A 26,548-nucleotide genomic window follows, 5' to 3' on the forward strand; every position below is an offset into this window, starting at 1 on the left:
ACGCTTGGTGCAGGGAATGGTAATTGAAACACAATGTAGACAAGTGTAATGTGCTGCGAATACATAGAAAGAAAGATACTTTATCATTTATCTACAATATAGCACGTCAGCAACTGGAAGCAGTTAATTCCATAAATTATCTGGGAGTAGGCATTAGGAGTGATTTAAAATTGAATGACCAAATAAAATTAATCGTCGGTAAAGCAGATGCCAGACAGATTCAATGGAAGAATCCTAAGGAAATGCAGTCCGAAAACAAAGGAAGTAGGTTACAGTACACTTTTTCGCCCACTGCTTGAATACTGCTCACCGGTGTGGGACCCGTACCAGATAGGGTTGATAGAAGAGATAGACAAGATCCAACGGAGAGCAGCGCGCTTCGTTACAGGTTCATTTAGTAATCGCGAAAGCGCTACGGAGATGATAGATAAATTCCAGTGGAAGACTCTGCAAGAGACGCTCAATAGCTCGGTACGGGCTTTTGTTGAAGTTTCGAGAACATACCTTCACCGAGGAGTCAAATGGTTCAAATGGCTCTGAGCACTATGCGACTTAACTTCTGAGGTCATCAGTCGCTTAGAACTTAGAACTAATTAAACCTAACTAACTTAAGGACATCACACACATCCATGCCCGAGGCTGGATTCGAACCTGCGACCGTAGTGGTCGCTCGGCTCCAGACTGTAGCCCCTAGAACCGCATGGTCACTCCGGCCGGCTCACCGAGGAGTCAAGCAGTATATTGCTCCCACCCACGTATATCTCACGAAGAGACCATGAGGTTAAAATCAGAGAGATTAGAGCCCACACAGAGGCATACCGGCAATCTTTCTTTCCACGAACAAAACGACACTTGAATACAAGGGAGAACCGATAGAGGTACTCAAGGTACCCTCCGTCACACACCGTCAGGTGGCTTGCGTAGTATGGATGTAGATGTAGATGTAGATAGGCTTATAACGCCGTGTCATAACAAATTAGCAGTATCCATCGATTATGTGACGGCATAATAGATACTGAGAATTCTCATCCAACTCTTCTGTCATTCCTACTCAGTTTTAAAGTCCTATAACGATAGATCGCTAGACTGCTTCCTCTTGTGCAAACAGCCACTGCACCTGTGAACGACCTTCATAACATGAACAAATACTGAAAGGTAAACAGCGCTGACACCAGGATTCTGCCGAACTGAAGAGACTTGCGCCGGCCGAAAAATGCCGCACACCAATAGTAAATGAAATGCTGCGGTGTACCGGGTACTTCTGAGAAGGGCCGCGCAAACCTGAGACTGGCCGAGCATCGTCCAGCACGTGGTCGGCACACCCAGCTCGTGTGAGGTGTGGCACGCATGACCGGCCCTATACTATGAGTTTAGAATTCAAGCTCTCGAATTCCAGCCCATTTAGAGCTAGATGATCAGTCGCTGAATTCATGGTATTTACAACACGATACGAGATCGTTGCTATGCTTTCCAGCGCAGGAATCGAGTTGACTATCTCCGAGCCGCATGCCGACACTCCAACGCGATTCAGCTGTTTTGGCCCACAGAGGTTTTGTGACTCACAGTCATACGTGGTTTCCAGTTTTGATTAGTAATACCCTCCCATTACAGTAAGCAGTCGAAAAACTTGTGCACACCCGGAGTCGGAAACGAGAAAGGTATGTCTCACTGCACTATCGCCTCTGAGAGTTATCTAACCAGGAAGTCGTAAAATGGAAGCCAGACACGGCAGGAATCGTGGCTGCGGCGATAGGAGCTTCCGCAGGCAGCTACCGACTGCTGCACTACATGTTCAGTTGACTTCCTCTGGGGCGTTATCTTCAAGATAGCGACATTTAATCATTTGGAAACGAAAGGCAATGGACTGCATGATTCTACCATTGCACTGAACATCTGTCACGAAGTATATCCAGATCTCGTGCGCATTACCGACAGGGTGAAGGTTGTTGTTCATCAAAATTCCCAGGTTGTTGATTATCTTTCAACGTAGTAAATGTCTTAGTAACTTAGTAAATGTCTGCAGATTCTGAAAAGAAGATCAATTCTATGTTAAAAACTTTGTCTGACGCCTCAGAAAACGCAAAAAAACTGAAAAAATACAGGACTAAAATAACGATCATACACTGACGGAAAATGTCGCAACACTCAAAATTTGAAATTTGTGATAAGGACTATGGGACCAAACTGCTGAGGTCATCGGTCCCTAGGCTTACACAATACTTAATGTAACTTAAGCCAACTTAACGCTAAGACAACACACACACCCATGCCCGAGGGAGCATTTGAACCTCCGACGGGGGGAGCCGCGCGAACCGTGACAAGGCCCCTAAGACCGCACGGCTACCCCGCGTGGCCTCGCAACTCCCCCCACAAAAAATTACCTGAAGAGTAATGAAATTTCGGGAATATATTTGTCTGGGTAACATATTTAAGTGGTTAACATTGCAAGATCACAAGTTAATGTAAGCGCGAGATAGGCTATTGCAAAAGTGAAATGCTGTTACATTAATAAACGGTGTAACCGTCTGAATCTTCAATGGAAGCATGCAAACGAGCATGCATTGTGTTGCACATGTGTCGTATGCCAGTTTGTGGTATGGAGTTCCATGCCTGTTGCCCTTGGTCGGTCAATAGAGGGATGTCTAATGCTGTTTGTGGATGCCGCTGGAACTGTCTTCATCTATCTGCCATCTACATTTATACTCCGCAAGCCACCCAACGGTGTGTGGCGGAGGGCACTTTACGTGCCACTGTCATTACCTCCCTTTCCTGTTCCAGTCGCGTATGGTTCGCGGGAAGAACGACTGTCTGAAAGCCTCCGTGCGCGCTCTAATCTCTCTAATTTTACATTCGTGATCTCCTCGGGAGGTATAAGTAGGGGGAAGCAATATATTCGATACCTCATCCAGAAACGCACCCTCTCGAAATCTGGACAGCAAGCTACACCGCGATGCAGAGCGCCTCTCTTGCAGAGTCTGCCACTTGAGTTTATTAAACATCTCCGTAACGGTATCACGGTTACCAAATAACCCTGTGACGAAACGCGCCGCTCTTCTTTGGATCTTCTCTATCTCCTCCGTCAACCCGATCTGATACGGATCCCACACTGATGAGCAATACTCAAGTATAGGTCGAACGAGTGTTTTGTAAGCCACCTTCTTTGTTGATGGACTACATTTTCTAAGCACTCTCCCAATGAATCTCAACCTGGTACCCGCCTTACCAACAATTAATTTTATGTGATCATTCCACTTCAAATCGTTCCGCACGCATACTCCCAGATATTTTACAGAAGTAACTGCTACCAGTGTTTGTTCCGCTATCATATAATCATACAATAAAGGATCCTTCTTTCTATGTATTCGCAATACATTACATTTGTCTATGTCTATGTCTGATGATGTCCGACATGTGTTCGATTGGAGACACATCTGGTGAACTAGCAGGCCAAGGCAACATGTCGACACTCTGTAGAGCACGATGGGTTACAAAAACAGTATCTGAAAGAGCGTTATCCTGTTGGAAAACACCCCCTGGAATGCTGTTCTTGAATGGCAGCGTAACAGGTCGAATCACGAGACCGGCGTACAGTTTTGCAGACATGGTGCGTGGGATAACCACGAGAGTGTTCCTGCTGTCATATGACATCGCATCCCGGACGATGGCTCCAAGTTTAGATCCACTGGGTCTAGGAAGCAGACAAGTTGGTTGCAAGCCACCAACTGGCCTCCTCCTAACCAACACACAGTATTCAATGGCACCGAGGCAGAACCAGCTTTCATCAGAAAACACAACAGACCTCCATCCTGCCCTCCAACGAGTTCTCTCTTGACACCACAAATGGTTCAAATGGCTCTGAGCACTATGGGACTTAACATCTGAGGTCATCAGTCCCCTAGAACTTACAAGGGAACCTCCCCATCGCACCCCCCTCAGATTTAGTTATACGTTGGCACAGTGGACAGATCTTGAAAAACTGAACACAGATCAATCGAGAAAACAGGAAGAAGTTGTGTGGAACTATGAAAAAAATAAGCAAAATATACAAACTGAGTAGTCCATGTGGAAGATAGGCAACATTAAGGCTATACCGAACTCAGGAGCGCCGTGGTCCCGTGGTTAGCGTGAGCAGCTGCGGGATGAGAGGTCCTTGGTTCAAATCTTCCCTGGAGTGAAATTTTTACTTTTTTTATTTTCGCAAAGCTATGATCTGTCCGTTCGTTCATCGACGTCTCTGTTCACTGTAATAAGTTTAGTGTCTGTGTTTTCCAACCGCACCTCAAAACCGTGCGATTAGTAGACGAAAGGACGTGCCTCTCCAATGGTAACCGAATACATTTGATCGCAAAGTCATAGGTCAATCGATTCCTCCACAGGAAAACACGTCTGATGTATTCTATTCGACACTGGTGACGGCATGTGCGTCACATGACATGAATATGTTGTCGACCCACCTAACTTGTACACTTGGCGAATGGGTAAAAAGATTTTTTTACCTTGCCCGATTTAGGTTTTCTTGTGGATGTGATAACCACTCCCAAAAAAAAGTGATCGCATCGGACGGACGGATAATAATTGTCTGAAAATAAAAAATTAAATTTTTCACTTGAGGGAAGACTTGAACGAAGGACCTCTCGTACGGCAGCTGCTCACGCTAACCACGGGACCACGGCGCTTCTGAGCTCAAATTAGTCTTGATGGTGCCTGTCCTGTGCATGGATTACTCACTTTGTATATTTTGCTTTTTTTTTTCATAGTTCCACACAACTTCTTCCTGTTTTCTCGATTGATTTGTGTTAAGTTTTTCAAGGCCTCTCGACTGTCCCAATTTATAACTAAATCTGAGGGGGGTGCGATGGGGATGTTCCCTTGTTAGAACTACTTAAACCTAACTAACCTAAGGACATCACACACATCCATGCCCGAGGCAGGATTCGAACGTGCCACCGTAGCAGTCGCGCGGTTCCGGACTGAAGCGCCTAGAACCGCTCGGCCACCGCGGCCGGCTTTGACACCACAGAAGTCGCAAATGGCGGTGGCTTGGGATCAGTGGAATGCACGCTACACGACGTCTGGATCGGAGCTGTCCTTGAAGTAACCCATCTGTAACAGTTCGTTGTATCACTGTGGTGCCAACTGCTGCTCAATTTGAAGCTGCAGTTGCGGTACGACGCACCAGAGCCATACGCCGAACACGTGGCCGTCGGGAGCCCAGTCTCCTTGCGACTGTACATTCTCGTGACCACCGCTGCCAGCAGTCATGTACAGTGGCTACATTCCTGTCACGTCTTTCTGCACTATCGCAAAGGAACGTCCAGCTTCTCGTAACCATATTACAAGACCTAATTCAAACTCAGTGAGGTGTTTATATTGGCGTCTTTGTCGCCTTAAGGGCTTTCTTGACTAATATCAACTCAACACATGCAATCTCAATTCACGGTCGTTACAACGTGTATTTAAAGCAAAACTCATTTGCCTCCTCATAGCGGCGCTACTGGTGCCACTCTTATGTGACTGGTGCAAAGTTTGAGTAGACATCATATTTCATATGTAGGAACATGCCTACCAACTTTCGTTTACGTCGAACGACTCCTTCTTGGTGTTACGATTTTTTTCCGATACCGTGAACAGACAGATGAGATAAATATTAAGATAGGAAATAAAATGCCAGTGCAAGTGAATGAATTACACAATTTTGGAAGTACAATAACAGGGGGCAGTGTAAGTGTAATGGATATTAAAAGAAGAATTACAATAAATGAACAAGCATTCACATAAGACTAATTGTTTTAAAGCGACCTTAATATAGAAGCGATGAAAAAATTCATCAAAACATTTATTTGGAACATTTTAACCAATGTTTGTGAGAAGTAGAACTTTGGGTGAACTAGAAGAAGATTAGAAGCGGCAGAGATGGGGGTACGGAGAAGAGCAAAAAAACATTCTGGACTGAAAGTAAGTCTAACGAACAAATACAAAAAATTGAAAGAGAAAAGGACATTAATCAACGTGATAGAGGTAAGAAAAATTAAAATGGAGACGTAATTTGGCATAGCTGCTTCGTAAAAGAGATCTAGTTAGGAAAATTCAAGAAGCAGGCTCAAAACATCCGTACTGCAAAGTGTTATCACTGGAATGAACTACAGCAACCGCAACCAAATGGTACACATGAGGAGGGACAGAGAAGGATGACTTCACCACCAACGCGTTGTCTTCAGCGTCTGGTGATAATGAAATGTTATCGGCGTATATGATCACATATTTTTAAAAAAACGTTAATAGTCTGTGCTAATTTCACCTGCACAATGTCTTTGTACTATAGAACTGGTCCAAAGCTTCACAGAAATCTGTTTATCTACAAACAAGCTAGACTGGTAGGGTCAGATTTTCACTAGCTTAATATTCAGCAATGTAAATGGTTCTCGTTTTCAGGAGAGAAGTTAAAAACAGTCTTTGCTTCATTGTTTGGTTTGTTAGAGCGGAAGCTCCTGTCGGCACGAGTCTCACGTCAACCGCATTCCACTACAGGCCGACGTGTTGCTGCAGTACAGAAATTTGTTGATTTAGGGGATGTAGATTAATACAGAAAGGCTCACACGTCATACAACAGTACTGTATTAATGTTGATGGTGTTTAAGAATGAAGTCATGGAGCGTGTGTTATCTTATTCTACCACACAAACATTTTGGGTTATACTCGTCTGGTATGAGATGTTCCCGGGGGGTGGGGAGGGGGTGTCCACTGGGGGCCGAACCGTACAGTTACCCTGGGTTCGGTGTGGAGTGGTGGCGGTGGGGTGGGTGGACTGCTGTGGCCTGTTGTGGGGTTGTGAAACACTGAGGGCTAAGGCGGGACGAAGCCTCTCCGTTGTTTCTAGGTCCCTGGTTTAAAACATACATATATACCCACAAGTCCGTAAGTGATTACTTTGGTAAGGAACTAGTGCAGTTCAAGCAGTAGTGTGCACAATCAAAATAATTATGTGAGACTACTAACGACAGAAGAGGTAAGTGTCTGACAAAGTGGAAAGCAGTTGGTTGGTTAGTTGATTGATTCGGGGGAGGGAACCAACAGCTAGGTCATCTGTCCCATCGGATGAGGGAAAGAAGGGGAAGGAAGCAGAATGTACCCTTTCAAAGGAACCACCCCTGCATTTGCCTGAAGCGATTTAGGGAAATCACGGAAAACCTAAATCAGGATGGTCGGACGCGGGTTTGAACCTTCGTCCTCCCGAATGTGAGACCAGTGTGCTAACCACTGTGCCACCTCGCCCTCTGTAAATCAGTAACACCGTCAGTAATTCACGGCTATGTCACGTTGAAGGGTACATGTTTTTAAACCTTTTGCATTCTATACTACATACAGTGTTCTATTTCATCTTGAGATGCATGGTAACACAGAAAACAGTACTACAGCAGACAGACCAAAAATTGTTAAAAGACATAGTTTACACGTCGCAAAAATACATCGTCAATAACTTACTGGTATGACACGTTGAGAGTTACAAGTTTTGAAACTGTTTTACATTTTACGTACAGTGTGTTACATCATACTGAGATGCACAGTGAGACAAAATCATACCAGCATAAAAAGTGTCACAGTTTATCATGATGTATCTACATCAATCTCTACTCCTATACGTACTTTGCAAGCCACGATAGAGGGTACTTAGTTGGCATAATGTATTATTGTTTCTTCCCCCTCCAGTGGCTTATGCAGCGCTGGAAGAAAGACTGGTTGGCTACCACGTGCTGTATAGTCTGCTCTTATTTCCACGATCCGTCAGCGAGTGATGCATATCGGGAAGAAGATTAACTCTAGATTCTTCTCCTAATACCGGCATTCGAACTTGTGCAACAACCTAAGACGGGACACACAAGTGATTCGTAAGCAGTCCGATTACATTTTCTCAGTATACTGACAGTGATACGAATTCGACCACCTCTCTTACATACGACTGAGCTTATGTGATCGTTCCACTTCATATTCCTGCAGATTGTTACATCCAGGTATTTATACGAGTCTACTGATTCCAAATGTGACTCGTTGATGTTGTAGCCATGGAATATTACTTTTCTGCGTTCTGTGGGGAGCACAACTTTATATTTCTAAACATTTAACGTAAGTTATCAATCTTAGCACCACACTGATAATATCTTATCATGATTTGACTCGATATTTGTGAAGTGTTTTTAGATAGTTTTTACGGTTATAGATAACTGCAATATATGTAAAAAGTCAGAGATTATTATTAGTACTGTCTCCCAGGTCAATAACAACTTAGGTCCCAGTACACTTCTCTGGTGCACGTCTGAAGTTACTTCTACTGCTGTCATTGACTCTCCATTCAAGATAACATGCAGCTGGAAATAAGTAACTAATAAATACACCGTTCATATGTAATGTGAACAAAGACTCCTACAATATAAAGTGTTACGTAGCGGCAGATGCTGCAATAAACAAATCTATTTGTGACAATGCAATAATAACATACTCGTATGTATGAGTGCGTAACGGTAAGTTAATTTCGCTATGTCTATAAAGGTAATAATTAATATGCAAATATTAGCAATGTACAGTGAAAGATAGTGCTTAATGTAAACCAAATATTCAACTGGATGTACAAAAACATCTAACAGAAGTATAATTGTAATTAAGTTACGATGCCAATCTAACGCCACAGCTATTTTCAGCTTCAGGAGAGATAAAATGTTGTAATAGGCATCGTGACTGTCAGAACAAACAGGCAGCAGTGGAAGTACATGTTGGCACACCCAATCTGACCACCATATGCCGTATAAAGTGGAACCCGAAGAAAAAGATTTCGCTTTAGATAGTCTCGGACGTTTCGCACTCCATCCTACTTATATTCATGTATCAAGCAGTCAGTTGATACACTGACTAATCATGGTTAAACAATGGGAATGTAAGAGAACAGGAAGGGAGATATCACAATCACAGAACCTGCAGAAGCATAGTTTGACACAATGGTTAAAATCCATTGTGCGCCAAAGATTCACTTGCGCAAATGCTCTGCGCTAAAACTGGCGGCAACACTCATTCCAAAATATTTTCTGCAAATGTAACGTCATTTTGACGTCACATGCAATATCGATTACAGCAGGAATCACTATCGACTTTGTGGCAAGGAAGAGTATAAATGTTATTGCTCCTCATTTCACTCACAGCAATTTTTGTTGTCCTATTAGATTCCTGCGTAACTCTGCTCTAGGAAATCGCCAGATATTTATTTCATCCTTCGGCCTCTAATCAGACGGTAATGTAAATAACGTCGAATATTGCAGAACGTACTTGTATTATATTCATAAGAAAGTCCGAGTATGTGTTAACAACGCTAAGGTGAAAAAAGAAAAATATTTGCATGTAGCAGTATACAAAAATACATCCATTCACTCCACAAACCACGAGATTATCCATTACCCTAGCACTTCGTCATATCATATTATTCTCCCGTTTTTGTTATCATAGTATCTCTTGAAGACTTATATCGTTGAAGCATTATTGCCTGATATTTAATGATAATAGTTACATATTTATGATAAACATTCAATGCGCCATTACCTTGGAACGACAAACCAGAATTTAAATATAAGCATGCTTCATGCTTAATTTATAAATTACAGTACTGACAATGACAACATACTCCAGAGAAAGCAATCTTATATGAAAGCATTAACCGACGATAAATCATAATGTGACGTTTATTTATAACAACAGTTACTATAAATCGTTCCACGAACGACATGTTTTTATAAATCCCCGATACGCGTGCACGAATTCCTGTGAGAGGCCAGTACTGAGCGCGAACGAAAGATAATTGCAGCTCCTAGGGCTACTGATATTGCGCGTGTCGTCAAAATGACGTCACGTTTGCAGAAAGTCTTGTGAAAGGAGTTACCCTGAAATCGGTGGAAAAGTGAGCACTAGTATTCATCATCATGTATTTTGACAGGTCAAAAAAGATTTCACTGTAGAAAATGTTACAAAACAGATATCTTCAATGTTTCGAGACGAGCTCACGGGTTGAGAACAGTAAGTAATTGCTGTACCTCGCGAAAGGTAGCTTTAGAAATTATATAAGATGCTCTTTCTATCCCTCAGAGTAAGTGATCTCTCAGTATAATACTTTCGTCAAGAAGATCTCCAACACAAGGTCCATTGTAGTGGACACATACGACCCGATTTGGACATTATATGGTGGCAGCTCCAGAAAACCGACAATCAAGTGTTTCAGTGATTGTGTTGAGTTTTCTTCAAAGAGTCTCAGTAAGATAACAGCGTACTGTCATGGTTGGCACTATTTTCTATTTCCACCCTAAATAGTTAATTCCTATAAAAGTACAGGCCATTTTTACAAGCTAATTCTGAGGCAACTCCACACATCTGTTGGTTGCCTTTGCCTGGTCTATCCGAACCGCTTAGTACCTTCCATCAGGGCTATCGCTGAGCTCATAGAGTCCTTCATAGCTATCTAACAGCTACCGTTAATGTTGTGGTCTTCATTCCGAAGAATTGTTTGATCCAGTTCTCCAAGTTGCTCTTCCCTGTGCAAACCTCTTCATCTCCAAAGAACTACTGTAACCTACAACCACCTGAAACTGCTTGCTGTAGTCAGGTCTCGGTCTTCCTACACAACTTTTATCTCCTACACATCCCTCCATAACCAAATGAACTATCCCTTCATGTGTACCCTATCAAAGAGCGGCTTCAGCCGAACAAAACTTTATGAGTTTTTCTACGTATCTGTAGTGTATCGTGACCATATGTCAATGAATGGAGTTACAGTGAATTTATGAAATCGCTTCAATCATTTGTAATAGCCCTGTATTGCTATACACCAGAAAAATAGTTACAAAACAACCTCCTAATACATAAACTCATATTAGCTGTTGATATATTTTCCTTCTTAGATTCTACAGCTTTGCATTTCTCTCTGAGCCATTCCTACTTTGCCATCTTGCTTTTTCTATCAGTCTCATTTTTTACATGTCTGTTGGTTGATTGATTTCAGGGAGGGGACCAAACATCGAGGACATCTCGCCCAGCGGATTATGGAAGGACGGGGAAGGAAGTCGGTCGTGTCCTGTCAAATGAACCATCCCGGCATCTGCTTGAAGCGCTTTTCGTTTCAGTCATTCATTAATTTATACTTCCTCTCAAACTCTCAATAAGTTCTGGGTCTTTCAGTTTATCGACATCTCATCTCATTAACGTTTTTGTTCCCTACGCCAAGCTTTACACCTCAGGGCAGTTCTTTCAACCGTCCTCAAATGCTAGTTTGATACGTAGTATTCCAGTATCCGTCTGCTCGTATAGTATGAGCCCTTTATGAGTCCCTCTAGTACCATGGAATTTGTCCCCTGATGCCTTAACACGTATCCTTTAGTCCTATACCGTCTTCCACTCATTGTTTTTCACATATTCCTTTCCACACCTATCCCACAGAGAACTTCCTCATTTCTTTCAGTCCGCTTTTCAGCGTCCTTTTGTAACACCAAATCTCAAACACTTCGATCCTCTTTTTTCCCGGTTTTCCACAATCTATAGCTAATTTTCGCACAATGCTATGCTCATATGCGTAAATTCTTAGAAAATTCATTGTTTAATTAAGGCCTAGGTCTCATTAACGAAAGAGAAAAAAAACACCCAAAAATGAAGCAAGCGAAAGGGAATACAGACGTCTAAAAATGAGACTGACGGAAAGTACAGAATGGGTAAGCAATAATGACAAGAAGATAAATCTAGAGCTATATTAGAGGAACGACAGATACCGCCTATAGAAACATTAAGATACCTTTGGAGAAAAGAGAAGCAGATGCATGAATATCAAGAGTTTAGATGTATGAATATCAAGAGTTTAGATGGTAAACCAGTTCCAAGCAAAGAAGATAAAGCTAAAAAATGGAAGGATTATGTAGAGGGTCTATACAAGGGAGATGACCTAAAAGCCAATGTTATAGAAGGGGAAGAAGATACAGGCGAAGATGAGGTGGGAGACATGGTACTGGGTGAAGAATTTGTCAGAGCACTGAAAGACCTAAGTCGAAACAATGTCCCGGAAATAGGCGTCATTCCGTCTGAACACATGACATCCTTGGGAGAGTCAGCCATAACAAGAACTATTGCATTTGGTGTGCAAGAGGTACGAGACGGGCGAAATACCCCCAAACTTCAAGAAGAATGAATGTAATAATTCCAGTTTCAAAGAAAACAGATGCTGACAGATGTGAATGTTACCAAACTACCAGTTTAAAAAATCAAGTTACAAAATACTAATAGGAATTTCTTACAGAACAATGAAAAAGTGGTAGAAGCCGACCTCGGGAAAGATCATTTCGGACTCCAGAAAAATGTAGGAACACCCGAGGTAATACTGACGATATGACTTGTCTTGGAAGATGCTTTAAGGAAAGGCAAACCGACATTTATAACATTAGTATAGTTACAGAAATCTTTCGACAATGTTGACTGAAGCACTCTCTTTGAAACTCTGATGGTAGTAGGAGTAAAATACAAGGAGCGAAAAGCTATTTAAACTTGTACAGAAACCAGATGGCAGCTACATGAGTCGAGGGGCGTGTAGGGTAAGCAGTGGTGGACCAGAGAGTGAGACAGGATTGTAGCCTACCTCTGATGTTATTTAATCTGAACATCGAGGAAGCAGTAAAGGAAACCAAAGAAATATTTGGAGTAGGAATTAAAGTCCAGGGAGAAGAAGTAAAAACTCTGAGGTTTGCTGATGACATTGTAATTCTGTCAGAGAGCAGAGCCGTTGGACGGAATGGACAGCATCTTGAAAGGGCGATATAAGATGAACATCAGCAAAAGCAAAACAAGGATAATGGAATGTAGTAGAGTTAAATCACGTGATGCTGAGGGGATGAATAAAAGAAACACAAAAGGTAGTAGATGAGTTCTGCTATATGGGCAGAAAAATAAATCGTGATGGCCGAAGAAGAGAGAATATAAAATGCAGAGTGGCTACGGCAAGGAAAACATTTTTGAACAGCCTCGCGGGATAGTCGTGCGGTCTCAGGCGTCTTTTCACGGTTGGGGCGGCTCCACTCCGTCGGAGGTTCGAGTCCTCCCTCGGGCATGGGGGACCGATGACCTCACCAGTTTGGTCCCATAGTCCTTACCACAAATTTCCAGTTTTCCATTTTTGAACCTGAATTTGTTAACATCGAATGTAAATTTACATGTTAGGAATTCTTTTTTTATACGTATTCAAATGGTTCAAATGGCTCTAAGCACTATGGGACTCAACATCTGAGGTCATCAGTCCCCTAAACTTAGAACTGATTAAACCTAACTAACCTAAGGACATCACACACATCCATGCCCGAGGCAGGATTCGAACCTGCGCCCGTAGCAGCAGCGCGGTTCCGAACTGAAGCGTCTAGAACCGCTCGGCCACAGCGGCCGGCTTTGTACGTATTCGTCTAGAGTGTAGCCTCATATGGAAATGAAATGAAGGTAGTATGGAGTTCAGACAAGAAGAGGAGGCACTGAATCGAAAGGGGAAAAAAGGAAACTGCATGATATAATGTGACTGAAAGAAGGGATCAACTGATAGGACACATTCTGAGACATCAAGGAAATCTAAATTTTGTATTGGAGGGAATATCGGAGGGTAAAAATTGTAGAGGGAGACCAAAGCATGAATATAGTAAACAGGTTTAAATGGATGTAGATTGCAGTAGTTATTCTGAGGTGAAGAGGCTCGCACAAGGTAGTGGAGCATGAGCAGCTGCATCAAACCGTCTTGGGACTGAAGATCACAACAGCATGTCCGATAGTAATGTATGTACATATATTTGTCCTTGTTATTTTCTTATATCCTTCTCGCTTCGTCCATTAAGCGCCGTTTTTCTTCCGAGGTAGGAGAATTCCTTCGCATCATCTGTTGGTTTTCATGTTAAGCTTATTGCTAAGCTCATTTCTGCTACTACCCATTCCTTTGGTCTCTCTTTGGTTTACCCTCAGTCTATATTCTGCGCTGAGTGTCTGTTCATTCCATTCAGCGGGTTGTAGCTCTTCCAGATTTTCTCTGAGGATAGCAAAGTCATCAACGGATCTTACCGTCGATATGTAATTTTGAAAACATTTTTATGCAGATAAACAGTGATCTAAGTGGGGTATTTTAAAATTATCATCGATATCTTTTCACCTACAATTTTAACCCCAGTCCTCAGGACAGCACGCCGCAACTTTCTCTCCAGTACAAACCTTTTCATCGCCGAGTAGCACTTACTTCCAAAGTCCTCAATTGTTTCTTGGCTGTATTCCAACCATGGTCTTCCACTACAGTCTTTACAATTTACAGTTTCCTCTTAACACATCTCCCGTCATCCTGTCCCTTTTGTCAAAACTTTCTACAACCCCACATATAAACCACTTCGCGTTTCCCCCACAGTCCATGATTTACTACTATACAGTATTGTCCTCCAGGTGTACACACTCAGATATTTCTCCTTCAAATTAAGGCCAATGTTTTATACTGGTGGACTTCTTTTGGGCGTGATGACAACACAAACACCCAGTCCCGGGGCGGAGAAAACCCCTAGTCCGGCCGAAAATCGAAACCAGGACCCCGTGATCCAGAGGGTGGAAAAGGGGAAGGAGGAGATGGACAGAGGGGTCAGGAGGAGATGGAGAGAGAGGGGGAGGAGAAGATGGAGAGAGAGAGGGGGGAGAAGAAGATGGAGAGAGAAAGGGGGGAGGAGGTGATGGACTGAGAGAGGGGGAGCGAGAGGGGACAGGAGAAGATGGAGAGAGGGAGGAGAAGATGGAGAGAGGGAGGGGAGGAGGTGATGGACAGAGTGAGGGGGAAGGAGGGGGAGATGGACAAGGGAAGATAGGCAGAGGGAGGGGAGAGAAGGACATTAGGACGTATATCCAATTCCCACATATATTTCTTTCTTTGTTTTCCACTTAAGCAGACTGAGCCAGAGCAAAGCGTGGTCAGGTACAGCTAGTATACCCATGAAGTGAAATAAACGTGTGGCATTCCCATGCGGGGAAATTCATCCGCCGGGTGCAATCTTTCAGGTGACGCCACATTGGGCGACTTGCGCGTCAATGATGATAAAATGATGATGAGGACAGCACAACATCCAGTCCACGGACGGAGAAAATCTCCAACGCGGCGGGAATCGCACCAGGGCCAGCTGGATGGTAGGCAACCACGTTACCATTGAGCTAATCAGGCGGGCAGTACTCTCTAACACTGCTACACGCGCCGCCAGAACTCACCAGTGTGGACTAGCGCTGAGACGGCGATTACCAGCAGGAGAGCAGCGCAGCCGAAGCGGGCCATGTCGCGCGTGTTACTCGCGCGGGCCCAGATAACCTGCAAGCAGATAAGCAGTCGCATTAGCTCGGCCACTCCACTCACTACTCGAGGCCAGTGCAATTCGCGCCGGCGACTGTCAAGTGGAAAAAACAACGTCGCAACGCGTAACCTCTGTGACAGCACGAAGCGGGCTGTTTATTTGGCTTTGGTTTATTCAACCATATTGCCAACACATTCGTACAACTATACAACAAAGCGGGTCGTTATAATTAAAGTGTAGCTACTCGCGGAGGTCCAGTGTGGGCTGTATTTATCGTATGGCAACGAAACTTGGCAGATATGCTATTGGATTAATGCGGAATCAGTTTACATTGAAAACAAACAAACAAAAAAGAAAGGAAAACATTAGTTCCAGTTGTGGCCGCCAGGTGCAAATCTGGCGCTGCACAATGTTTGTATCACGGTATGACATTCACATTGTCATTTCACAAGCCGCAACGTGAGTGAGCAGTATGGCTGCCGAGAAGAGAGACCGTGCACTGTCAGTGAAACTGTTTTGCGTGATCGGCAGCAGTTATAGTGCAGAACAAAGAGTATCGCCGACTGGAAGGTCTGAGGAGACGCCAGATGTCATTAAATCGTTTCAAAACAGGATGATGAATTTCGAAAACACGGAAGAGTTTAGTGCGGCACCTGGAGGAGGCGGGCGTCGTATCACGCTGGAAGTGACTTACGAGATTGGTGCTGCTGTAACTGACCATGCAGCACGTGACCCTGACAGTGCTGCTGCTTGTGCAGTGTCATGAGAATTGTCCATACCATGGTCAACAGTAGGGCCTCTGGAAAGTTTTGCGGCCTATTTTACACTCGTACCGGTACAAGTTCCAGAAGATGCAGCGCCTGAAACCTCATGATCCGCAACAACATTGTGAATTTGCTCTTCAGTTTCTGGCACGGATTAAGTCGATGACATGTTGCCGAGAAATATTCTGTGGAGTTATGGGGTAGATTTTACATTACAGGCTCTGTGAATACGCAGAACTGCCGAATTTGGGGTACTGTTAAACCGCTTGTCGGGCACGAAGAGCATTTACATTCGCCGTATGTGACCATGTGGTGTGGATGCATAAGCACTATACCCTCGGTCCTTTCTTCTCTGAAGAGAATACACCAGACGGCCTGTCAGGCGTACCGTGACGTCTGCACATCATCGGGACCTCCCTGTAAGCATGCGAGTCCTGCTTTGGAAGAGCGCAACTGTGTGAAAACCACTGTTTCCATGGAAGATGTGGCAATACCTCATGTCGCTCACTCAGTGAAAGTTCTGCGTAATGGGACCTTCCACGAACGTGTTATCTCGGCAGGTTTTCCAGATGGATGGCCTGCAAGATCACCTGACCTGAACCCATGTGACCTGGGGACATTCAAAGGAAAGCGTTTACCAGCGACACGTTCGGTCTCTATCTGATCTGAAGGCGACTGGTGATCACGTAGTTTTACGTCTCCGGTGCTCGTACTGAACAAACTGTGTATGCGGCGGTTAAGAATAAAATCAACATTATGCCTCACTCAGTTGTTTGACCTTTTCTGTCCACGTTCCGTTCTTAATCCACTGCATATGGAAACATTTCTACACATCTTTCTTGCATTCACAGCACCAGATTTGCACCTGGTGACCAGAACGTACTAATGTTTTTCCAGAATAATTCGATTCCGCATTAACACACTAGGATATCCACCAATTTTCGCTGCCATACGATAAATACAGCCCATAAAGGACCTCTGTGAGTGGCTACACTTTAATTATAACCACCCGGTATACAGGATGAGTTACCTCAAACTTGCGGAAATGGAGAGTGCTACTGACTTTCACAGAATGAATTGGTAGTCAGGGACTCGTATTGTTATCCAATCAACAGATTATAATAATACTTAGAAAGTTTAAAATGGTTCAAATGGCTCTGAGCACTATGGGACTTAACATCTGTGGTCATCAGTCCCCTAGAACTTAGAACTACTTAAACCTAACTAACCTAAGGGCATCACACACATCCATGCCCGAGGCAGGATTCGAACCTGCGACCGTAGTAGTCATGCGGTTCCGGACTGAGCGCCTGAACCGCTAGACTTAGAAAGTTTATTTTGTGTGTAAATATACACGTTTTAGAGGTAACAATACCTGTGTACACTAACAAACTAAAAGTGGGGTGAATTAGAATGTCAGTGGGTACGCGATTGGAGTCTTTCTCGGCGTATTCCACTGATGAATTCTTCTTGGGTTATCAGCCGAGTGGTGGCGTCGTCTTGTCGCGACGTTTCAATGAGTTTCATACCCATCATCTTCTGGCGAAGTGTCTGGGTGCTGTGTTCTGCATATCTATATAGCTGCTTGGCCTACAGAAGCGGACGACGGCCAAGCAGATATATACGAGGATTGGAACATTAATAGTTGCAACTATTTATTTACAGCTCGCACAAAATGGATACGTGTTTCAAAGTTTTACTGACCTTCAAAGTAGTCACCAGCATTGTGTATAGCCAGTTGCCAGCAGTGTGGAAGTCGTAGGATACTCTTAGCAGTGCCAGTTGTGTTGACAGTTCGAGCGGCGCGGTCCATTGTCCGACGAATTTGTAGCAGTTCTCAAGCGAATGCCGTGAAGTGTTTCCTTCAGTTTAGAAATCGAGTTGAACTTACGAGGGCTAAAGTCAGGGAAGTGCGGTAGGTGGTACAGAACTTAGCAGCCCCATCACTCAAACAAATTAGTAACAGCTTGCGAGCCGGTCGGGGTGGCCGAGCGGTTCTAGGCGCTACAGTCTGGAACCGCGTGACCGCTACGGTCGCAGGCTCGAATCCTGCCTCGGGCATGTATGTGTATGATGTCCTTAGAATACTTAGGTTTAAGTAGTTCTAAGTTCTAGGGGACTGACGACCTTAGAAGTTAAGTCCCATAGTGCTCAGAGCCATTTTTGAACAGCTTGCGCTGTACGTGTTTGAGCATTGTCCTGCAAAGTGATGGTCAGGTCCTGCAGAAAGTGTCATAACTTCTGTCTCTAAGCTGTTCGTAGGTTGTGTTCCAAAAATGAGCAGCATAGAGACAGAAGTGACGACACCTTCTGCAGGATCTGAACATCATTTTGCAGGACAACGCTCAAGCACGTACAGTGCAAGCTGTCACTGATTTGTTTGACTGATGGGGGCAGCTAAGTGCTATACCACCTACTGCACTTTCTTGACTTAAGCCCTCATGAATTCAACTCGATTTCTAAATTGAAGGAAGCACTTTACGGCATACGCTTCAGAACTGCTACAAATTCGTCGGACAATGGACCGCGCCGCTCGAACTGTCAACACAACTGGCACTGCTAAGAGTATCCTACGACTTCCACACTGCTGGCAACTGGCTATACACAATGCTGGTGACTACTTTGAAGGTCAGTAAAACTTTGAAACACGTATCTATTTTGTACGAACTGTAAATAAATAGTTGCCACTATTAAAGTTCCAACCGTCGTAGATATGGAGAAATTGCATCCCGACACTTCGCCAGAAGATAATGGCTAGGAAACTCATCGAAACGTTGCGACAAGACGACGCCACCACTCGGCTGATAACCCGAGAAGAATTCGTCAATGTCAGTGGGGTTTGTTGCAGATTCTAGTGCGAATGGTTTACGATACATTGTATTTTGAAAAGTTGCCACACCGACACATGCACAACATCTGTGATAGCATACATTAAAGAACAACGCAAGTGTATACACTAGTCATGTGGATTCTGATAAGTAACGAGACAATTGACCATCAACGGCTGTGTTCAAAATGACCACCGGCAGCGGCGACAAACGCTTCCAGTCTGGCATGTAATGACTGCGGAACACGTGCTAGCATTTCAGCGGAGACGCCCAAGCAGGCTGCAGAAATAAGTCGTTGCATATCATTGGGTGTAGTTGGCATGTCCCTGTAGAAAGCATCTTTCAGCTTCCCCCACAGAAAAAAGTATACATGCGTCAAATCCGGGGAACGGGCCGGCCAAGATACCAGTCCTCTGCGTCCAATCCAACAATTTGGAAACGGATCGTGAAGGCATCCTATAGTACTTCTTGCGCTATGGGCTGGACAGCCATCACGTTGCCACAAGTTCCTCGTAGCACCCGAGAAGACTGTCTGTTCGGAGGTTGCGATATGTGTTCGCGTTCAGTGTTCCATATACGAAAATCGAGCCTATGCGCTGATGGTGCACTATCCCATACCACACGTTTACATTCCATGGACGCTGGCGTTCCATCTGACGAAGCCAACGAGGATTGTCAGCAGACCAGTAGTGCACGTTTCAGAAGTTTACCTGGCAATGATTGGTACATGTGGCTCCATCACTAAACAAGTTACATGATATGTCTGGAGTATCATGTCGTAATACCCATGTACTGAAATTAACACGATTCTCATAATCGTTTGCACGCAGCTCTTGATGGAGAGAGATGTGATGGGGGTGGAACCTATGTCGTTGGAGAATATGCAGGAAACTTGCATGACTCACCCAAATTCCTCGTACGATTGCGCAGGAGCTAACGTGCGGATCAGCTGCAACAGCAGCAACAGGCTAATTTCCTCGTCTACTGCCATCACTCGTTTCCTTCTGTTGCGTTGTCTAAGTGTTACGCTACCATTTTCACTTAAGTGGTTGAAGAGGCTGATAAATAACTGCCGAGGTGGTTGACATGTATTGGGATATTTTGCCGCATACACCATTCAAGAACGAACTGCATTCCCCATACACCATGAGCTTGTCGACTTTTTCTGCGTTGGTAAACCCCATTGCCCACTCACGTCCTACTGCACACACAAACACCCTGTAAGCAAACATAACACCATCGTACCTGGCAACCACGCAGGCCGAAAGGCATAAACAAGCGTCAGTTTAGAAACTTTTCATAATACGATACCTCGCAAACGACTCCCACTAGAATCCCGCATCAAACACCACTGACATTCTAATTTGCTTTACCTATAGCTCGTTAATGTCAAAAGACATTGTTACATTTACAAAAGTGTATGTTCGCACAAAAAATACACTTTCGAAGTATTCAAATGGTTCAAATGGCTCTGACCACTATGCGACTTAACTCCTGAGGTCATCAGTCGCCTAGAACTTAGAACTAATTAAACCTAACTAACCTAAGGACATCACACACATCCATGCCCGAGGCAGGATTCGAACCTGCGACCGTAGCGGTCACGCGGTTCCAGACTGAAGCGCCTTTAACCGCACGGCCACACCGGCCGGCTTCGAAGTATTATTACAATTTGTGAATTGGCCAGCTATATAAGCCACTGACTATCAATCCGTTCTGTGAAAATCGCACATCAATAGCATTTTCCATTTCCGCAATATTTGCGGTGCAAGTTTTAGATGATTCACCCTCCATACAGAGAAATCACACTGCTAAAATGTGAACAATGGATTAAAATTTTTGCACAGTGTCCGCATGGGTACAATGCATAAAGCTAAGAAACTTGACTTATTAACTAGAGTAAAAGTAAAAAATAAAAAAAAGCACCAGAGAATGGGAGGCAGATACCGGTATATTAGAGTGTTTATGTAAGGAGAGATAGAACGCCAAACTTCATATACATACGCAACAATGTCGTAGAAAAAAATAAAAAGGACTTTGTAGTTTTGAGGAACTTCGTGACACAATGGGAGTACTTGCTTGGAGGAGGCAGATTCAACTTCATAAGATTTCGCGATAAGCGGTTTTGCTACACTTAGAAAAACTGCAGGAAAACAGCAAGTGGTCCACATCTCCTTCTCTCTTCTGAAAGCCGCAGAAAGGATTATCCTTGATACCTATCAGATGTAAGCGGGAATTAGTTGAACGATGGCTGCTACGCATTCGCACCACCCTAGTTTTCATGACCCTGCTCGCCTCAAATTTCAGAACTACAACTCACTTCTAACTACTGGCTGTATTGCAGTATGTTGTTTACCTTTTTGTAAGATAGACAGGCGCCAAACACTCGCACAGCCTTCCTATGCCAATTACGGCATCAATGGGGACCATAGCAGTGTCATTCGCATGCCTCGTCGTTTATTTAGCAACGATTCTCGTACGATTTCCAGTATTTGAATATTCATTTTACTGTTACATTTCGGGTTTTCAGACTATTGCAGTACACATTTTTCGGCCGCTGTCAGCAAGTTATGGAGCCCTGCATGACAGCCAAATTTGAGAGTCTGTCGAATCGCTACGGCTTCCGTGGTAACATTTGAACAATATAGGGACAGGCGAAAGTACTTGGAATACTTCAGCTAGGAGGCAAGAAATGTGCATCCGACTATACGATTTACTTCAACGGGCGAAGCTTCTCTTCAACGCTAAGAATGTTTTTACTAGTAACACCCTGCCTACAGTCTCAAAACAATTTTTCCGTTCAGGACGAATGCGTTTCGGACCCACTTCTCCGTTTTCAGGGAGTACCCTGACTTTTTTGGAAGTTACGACTCCTTCAGTTTATCGCCTAGCAGTAAAAGAACGTCACAGTTGTAAATTTTACGAGCGCTGCAGACGATGGGATACAACACACTCTGGAGGTGGCAAACTATTATCTCCACATCAGAACTACGTTATTAGAGGTTAACAAGCCTTTGGGGTTAGTAGTGAAAGTCCTCTATGTGAGAGTTTGGGATTGTATTTATTTCATTACTAGCTGAGTACCCGGCGTTGCCCTAGTATATATTTATTTCACTTCCCCATCTCCTTCTTCCCCTTCTTCCCCCTCCCTCCCTCTGTCCATTTCCTCTGCCTCCTCTGTCCAACCCCTTCTGCCGCTTCTTCCTATCCACCCCTTCAATCTCTGTCCATCTGCTTCTACTCCTCCGACAATCTGCTACTCACCGTCTCTCTGTCCATCTCCCTCTCCTCCTTTCTCTCCACCCACTCCTCTTCCCTTCCTATGTCCGTCTCTTCTTTACCCTTCTCCTGTCCATCTCCTCCTCTTCCCTTTCTGTGTCCATCTCCATCTTTCCTTATATCTCCTGAAATATGCATCGTACAATGACATCTTCGTAGGTACATTCAGCAGCATACGTGGGTACTGTCTGTTAAATATGTTGCGAGTTAGTAGCAAATAAGCAAAAAAGATAAACGTCACGACATCATGCCTGTTGCTACAGTTTTACTACATGAGCAGCGAAAACGTAGCTAGCGATAAACTTCTTTCCTTTCATCATTTTGTGGGGGTTGTCAGCGAGCGAAAGTTTCGTAAAGGTTTGAAATTATGCGTTAAGTTTGTTGCAAGTCTCTAACTTCTGTCGTTCTGAAATCCGGTATAATGCACATACTAGCTGTGCAACTTGTACATTAAGCAACAAATAGTGTGGAAGTATGAAATAAACACGTTGAAGAAACATTGTTTCATTATTTAGAATGGTATCACTTAGCACATACCAACAACGAAAACCATTTTCAAAACTGTGATGATCTTCAAAGAGTATATAACTTTGTCAAAGAGTGAATATTTTTTCCTAACTCGCGTAATATTCTTGAAATCAATAAGTATCTTATACTGTACACTTTATAAAGTAGTCCATGTTTTTCCTCAAGGTTCAAGGTATTTCCTTACCAAATTTAATCGAAATCGGTTCAGCAGGTTAGCAATAATAAATTTAGGCGTCATGCATGATGCGGCAGTTTTTGACGCAACTCAGTACTTCTGACGTATCCTGCACAATTTGTAGTACGTAGATATAATTTTTCAGGTACATTCAGTGGTATATGTGAAAACTGTCTGTAAAGGGCATTAAGGCGCAACATTGTTCGTGGCTAGTAATGGACTACCGATGTTCGCAACATGTTCGCAACACAAAATCAGTTGTTCCACGGCTGTGTCGGTAGAGATCAAAGGAACATTGTTCGTTGCCTGTTACCACTGAATTCCGCTACGCAGCGTTAGTGTTCGTTTGCTCTGAGTGAGTGTTTTGGTGTTTGTTTTGCTGGAGTGTAGTGGTGCGTTTATTTTATGTCCCTTCATTTCAATTTGAAATGGAGTGGTCACGAGACAAAATTTTCCAGCTGATGTCGCTCCATGAGGCAGAGGAGTGCCTGTGGAATGTACGTTGCGCAGGTTACAAAAATACTAAAATCAAACATGATTCGTTACAAAAGATTGCTGCGGCGCTTGGCACCAGCAGCAGTGACGTGGACAAAAAAATTAAATCTCTCTTGTCTCAGTACCGACGAGGGAAACGAAAAATAGAGGAAAGTAAAAAATGTGGATGTGGTACTGACACGCTTTACGAAACGAAGTGGTTTGGATTTAAATATCTACGTTTCCAGGATGATATGGAACTATTTGAGATATGGCTGACTTTGATAGGAGTCTGCTGACGCCAGAAAACGAAAAGTAACAGCAAGTCTTTGGTTCACGGGGTTTGCTTTTTTCTGAAATTTGTGACTTTCTTTGAAACAAATGCTCCTATAATATTCAACAACATTTTAAAAACTGACGGCGACATCCTACTGAAGTTATGAAAGCCAGAACCGTCTTCCAAATTCAGCTCACAAAGCATGTCATTGCCGCCACGTCTTCTATTGTATGTTTTGGTGCACCGACGACGACTACATCGTTTTCTTCGTCTGTCAAATGTCATTAACTCTTCCTCTTCACTTGACATAGCGTATCTCTTGATGTGAATACACAAAGTAACCCATCAGTTCACTGCAGCAGACTATGCGAATACGTAGAAATGTTGCTCGCTAGTGTAAACGGGAATGCGAACAACGAACAATGTTGCCAACATGTTGAGGGAACAAGTTGCACACAATGTTCCGAACAAAAACGCGTTCTGAGCTCAATGTAAACGCGCCTTTAAATGTATTAGCGATTGTGAGTATGGACAACCATCAGCTGTACAATGGAATGACGAAAATGAAAATTTGTGTCGGACCGGGACTCGAACCCGGATTTCCCGCTCATCGCGAGCGATCACCTTACCATCTGGTTATCCGTACAAGACTCACGGCCAGACTCAGTCTTCCATAAGCCCTCAACCATGCGTCTACAACATGTACTCGCACATTCATTATGTATATTCCCGTACAAGCGAGACATTTTCTTTGAAAGTCGTTTGCCCTGTGTTGGCAGATAAAAACGATATTTTTCCAAAGAAAATTCCGCACTGGCTGTATCAATGATTTTCATTAAATCCGCGACCGGTTTCGCACCACTTACCGGTGCATCCTCAGGCAATCTGTACCAAAAACAATATAATAAGTCCTCATATAAACTAATCGATCCCCCAATTCTGATGTATAAACTGAACTTTTAAACCACCAGTTTTTTGAATGAGGCTAGAAAATACTCACATACGCTATTTATAACACGGTAACGTTGAAAATTGCCCTGTAGCCACTCCCCACCACTCACATCCAATATACCGTCATCTGGTGAAAGCGGTAGTTAAAATTAAACTTTTTTTTTAATTTTTTAAATGATGAGAGCGGCGATGACCTAGAAAATAAAAATTAAATACCATGCTGATAAAACTGCCCCAAATACGAGCAACGAACAGCGCAAACATTAGCATGAACAAACAGCGGAACTTACCGTGCAAGCTGAGAAGAGTCGCGCGGCAGCGGAGGACACGGCCTGACTGACTGGCCGAAACGCGGAAAGCGCTGACGCAGTGGCGCGAGGATCGCCAGAAGCCGATGATGTGTACAAGGTGTGAAGAGTGGGGGGTGCTGAACATTTGATAAACAATTCCATATGTCTATCTTTTAAAAAGTCTACTACCATACTAAGTGGCTAATATAAAATATGGCAATTAGATAAAACCATAAGAATAATAAACGTGGTTGTTCTGAACGCGTAAGGCCCAGAGTACGCATAAAAATATATAGGACAGACCCTACTAACAAGTAAGCTATAGGGGTAAGGCTACCTGTTTAAGTAATCAAAATTTTCTAAAAGATTCTTGTGCCTTACATCGGTCTGGGCATTAAGTGAGGAGCGAGGGGATTTCTTCAGAATTCGGAAGATTTCAACCTCTTCCAAAACATTAAGGGCAACACCAAAATACAATAAGGGTCATTGCAAATTTTGGTGATAAACATCTTAGTAAATTAGCTTACTACGCCTATTTTCACTCATTGCTTGCATATGGGATCATATTTTAGGGTAATTCATCAGTGAGGAATAAAGTATTTATTGCACAAAAGCGTGTAATCAGAATAATAGCTGGAGTCCACCCAAGATCATCCTGCAGACATTTATTTAAGGATCTAGGGATATTCACAGTAGCTTCTCAGTATATATACTCTCTTATGAAATTTGTTATTAACAACCAAACCCAATTCAAAAGTAATAGCAGTGTGCATAACTACAACACTAGAAAGGATGATCTTCACTATTCAAGATTAAACCTAGCTTTGGCACAGAAAGGGGTCAATTATACTGCCACTAAAGTCTTTGGTCACTTACCAAACAGTATCAAAAGTCTGACAGATAACCAACAAGTATTTAAGAAGAAATTAAAAGAATTTCTGAATGACAACTCCTTCTACTCCATAGAGGAATGTTTAGATATAAGTTAAGGAAAAAAAGAAAAAACCAAACAAAAAGAAATAAAAAAGTTGTTATATTAACTTAATTATGTTGTTAAATTAACTTAATTATGTAATGTATTGGAAAATTTGACTCGTTCCACATCATTACGAAATATCGTATTCATGATCCATGGAACTAGTATTAATCTAATCTAATCTAATGGGCAATGAAAGGAAGAAGACAGTTTAGAACCGGCCACGCCACTTTGCGACTCTTGTCAAGAGAATAGACTGTTTTACATTATGTGACCACATTTGTTGATAAAGCACAGTGGTTCGAAAACAAAAGTATGCCTTATCATTTTTCAGCTACTTTATGAAATGTTTCTAATATTGCGCTACACAAATAAATTGCTTTTCATTCATTTTACTGACTTTTTTCAACGATATCTCAATATTTTTTAGGATAGCCCAAATTAGACCACAGCCCTAGGTTGTGTCAACTTTCTAAAATATTTTTAAATCCAAAATAAGAAAAAAAATAGTGAGAGTATGTTACATTTCACCGTAATGGTTTAAGCAAGACACTTCAAAGTATTGTTTACTGCAACATTCTTTAATTTATTTTGAACAGAACGTGAGTTGTATTTTAAAAAGTAAATGGTAGCCCTAATTTAGACCACTT

At 43.0% G+C, this 26,548-nt stretch overlaps 1 protein-coding gene across 1 annotated transcript in view; it reads right to left on the minus strand.

The window, feature by feature from the left end:
- The window catches only part of LOC124595196, a 61,536-nt gene extending 36,475 nt beyond the window's left edge, over positions 1-25,061 (minus strand). Inside the window, exons 1-2 of the mRNA XM_047133821.1 lie at positions 24,923-25,061; positions 15,277-15,373 (exon numbers count right to left, since the gene is read on the minus strand). Coding sequence (XP_046989777.1) covers positions 15,277-15,340 — 64 coding nt within the window. The 5' untranslated portion in view covers positions 15,341-15,373; positions 24,923-25,061. The remainder of the gene's footprint in view (positions 1-15,276; positions 15,374-24,922) is intronic.
- Between the last annotated feature and the right edge of the window lie 1,487 nt (positions 25,062-26,548).

Source organism: Schistocerca americana, chromosome 2 (genome assembly GCF_021461395.2).
Source record: "Schistocerca americana isolate TAMUIC-IGC-003095 chromosome 2, iqSchAmer2.1, whole genome shotgun sequence".
Lineage (NCBI taxonomy): Eukaryota > Metazoa > Arthropoda > Insecta > Orthoptera > Acrididae > Schistocerca > Schistocerca americana.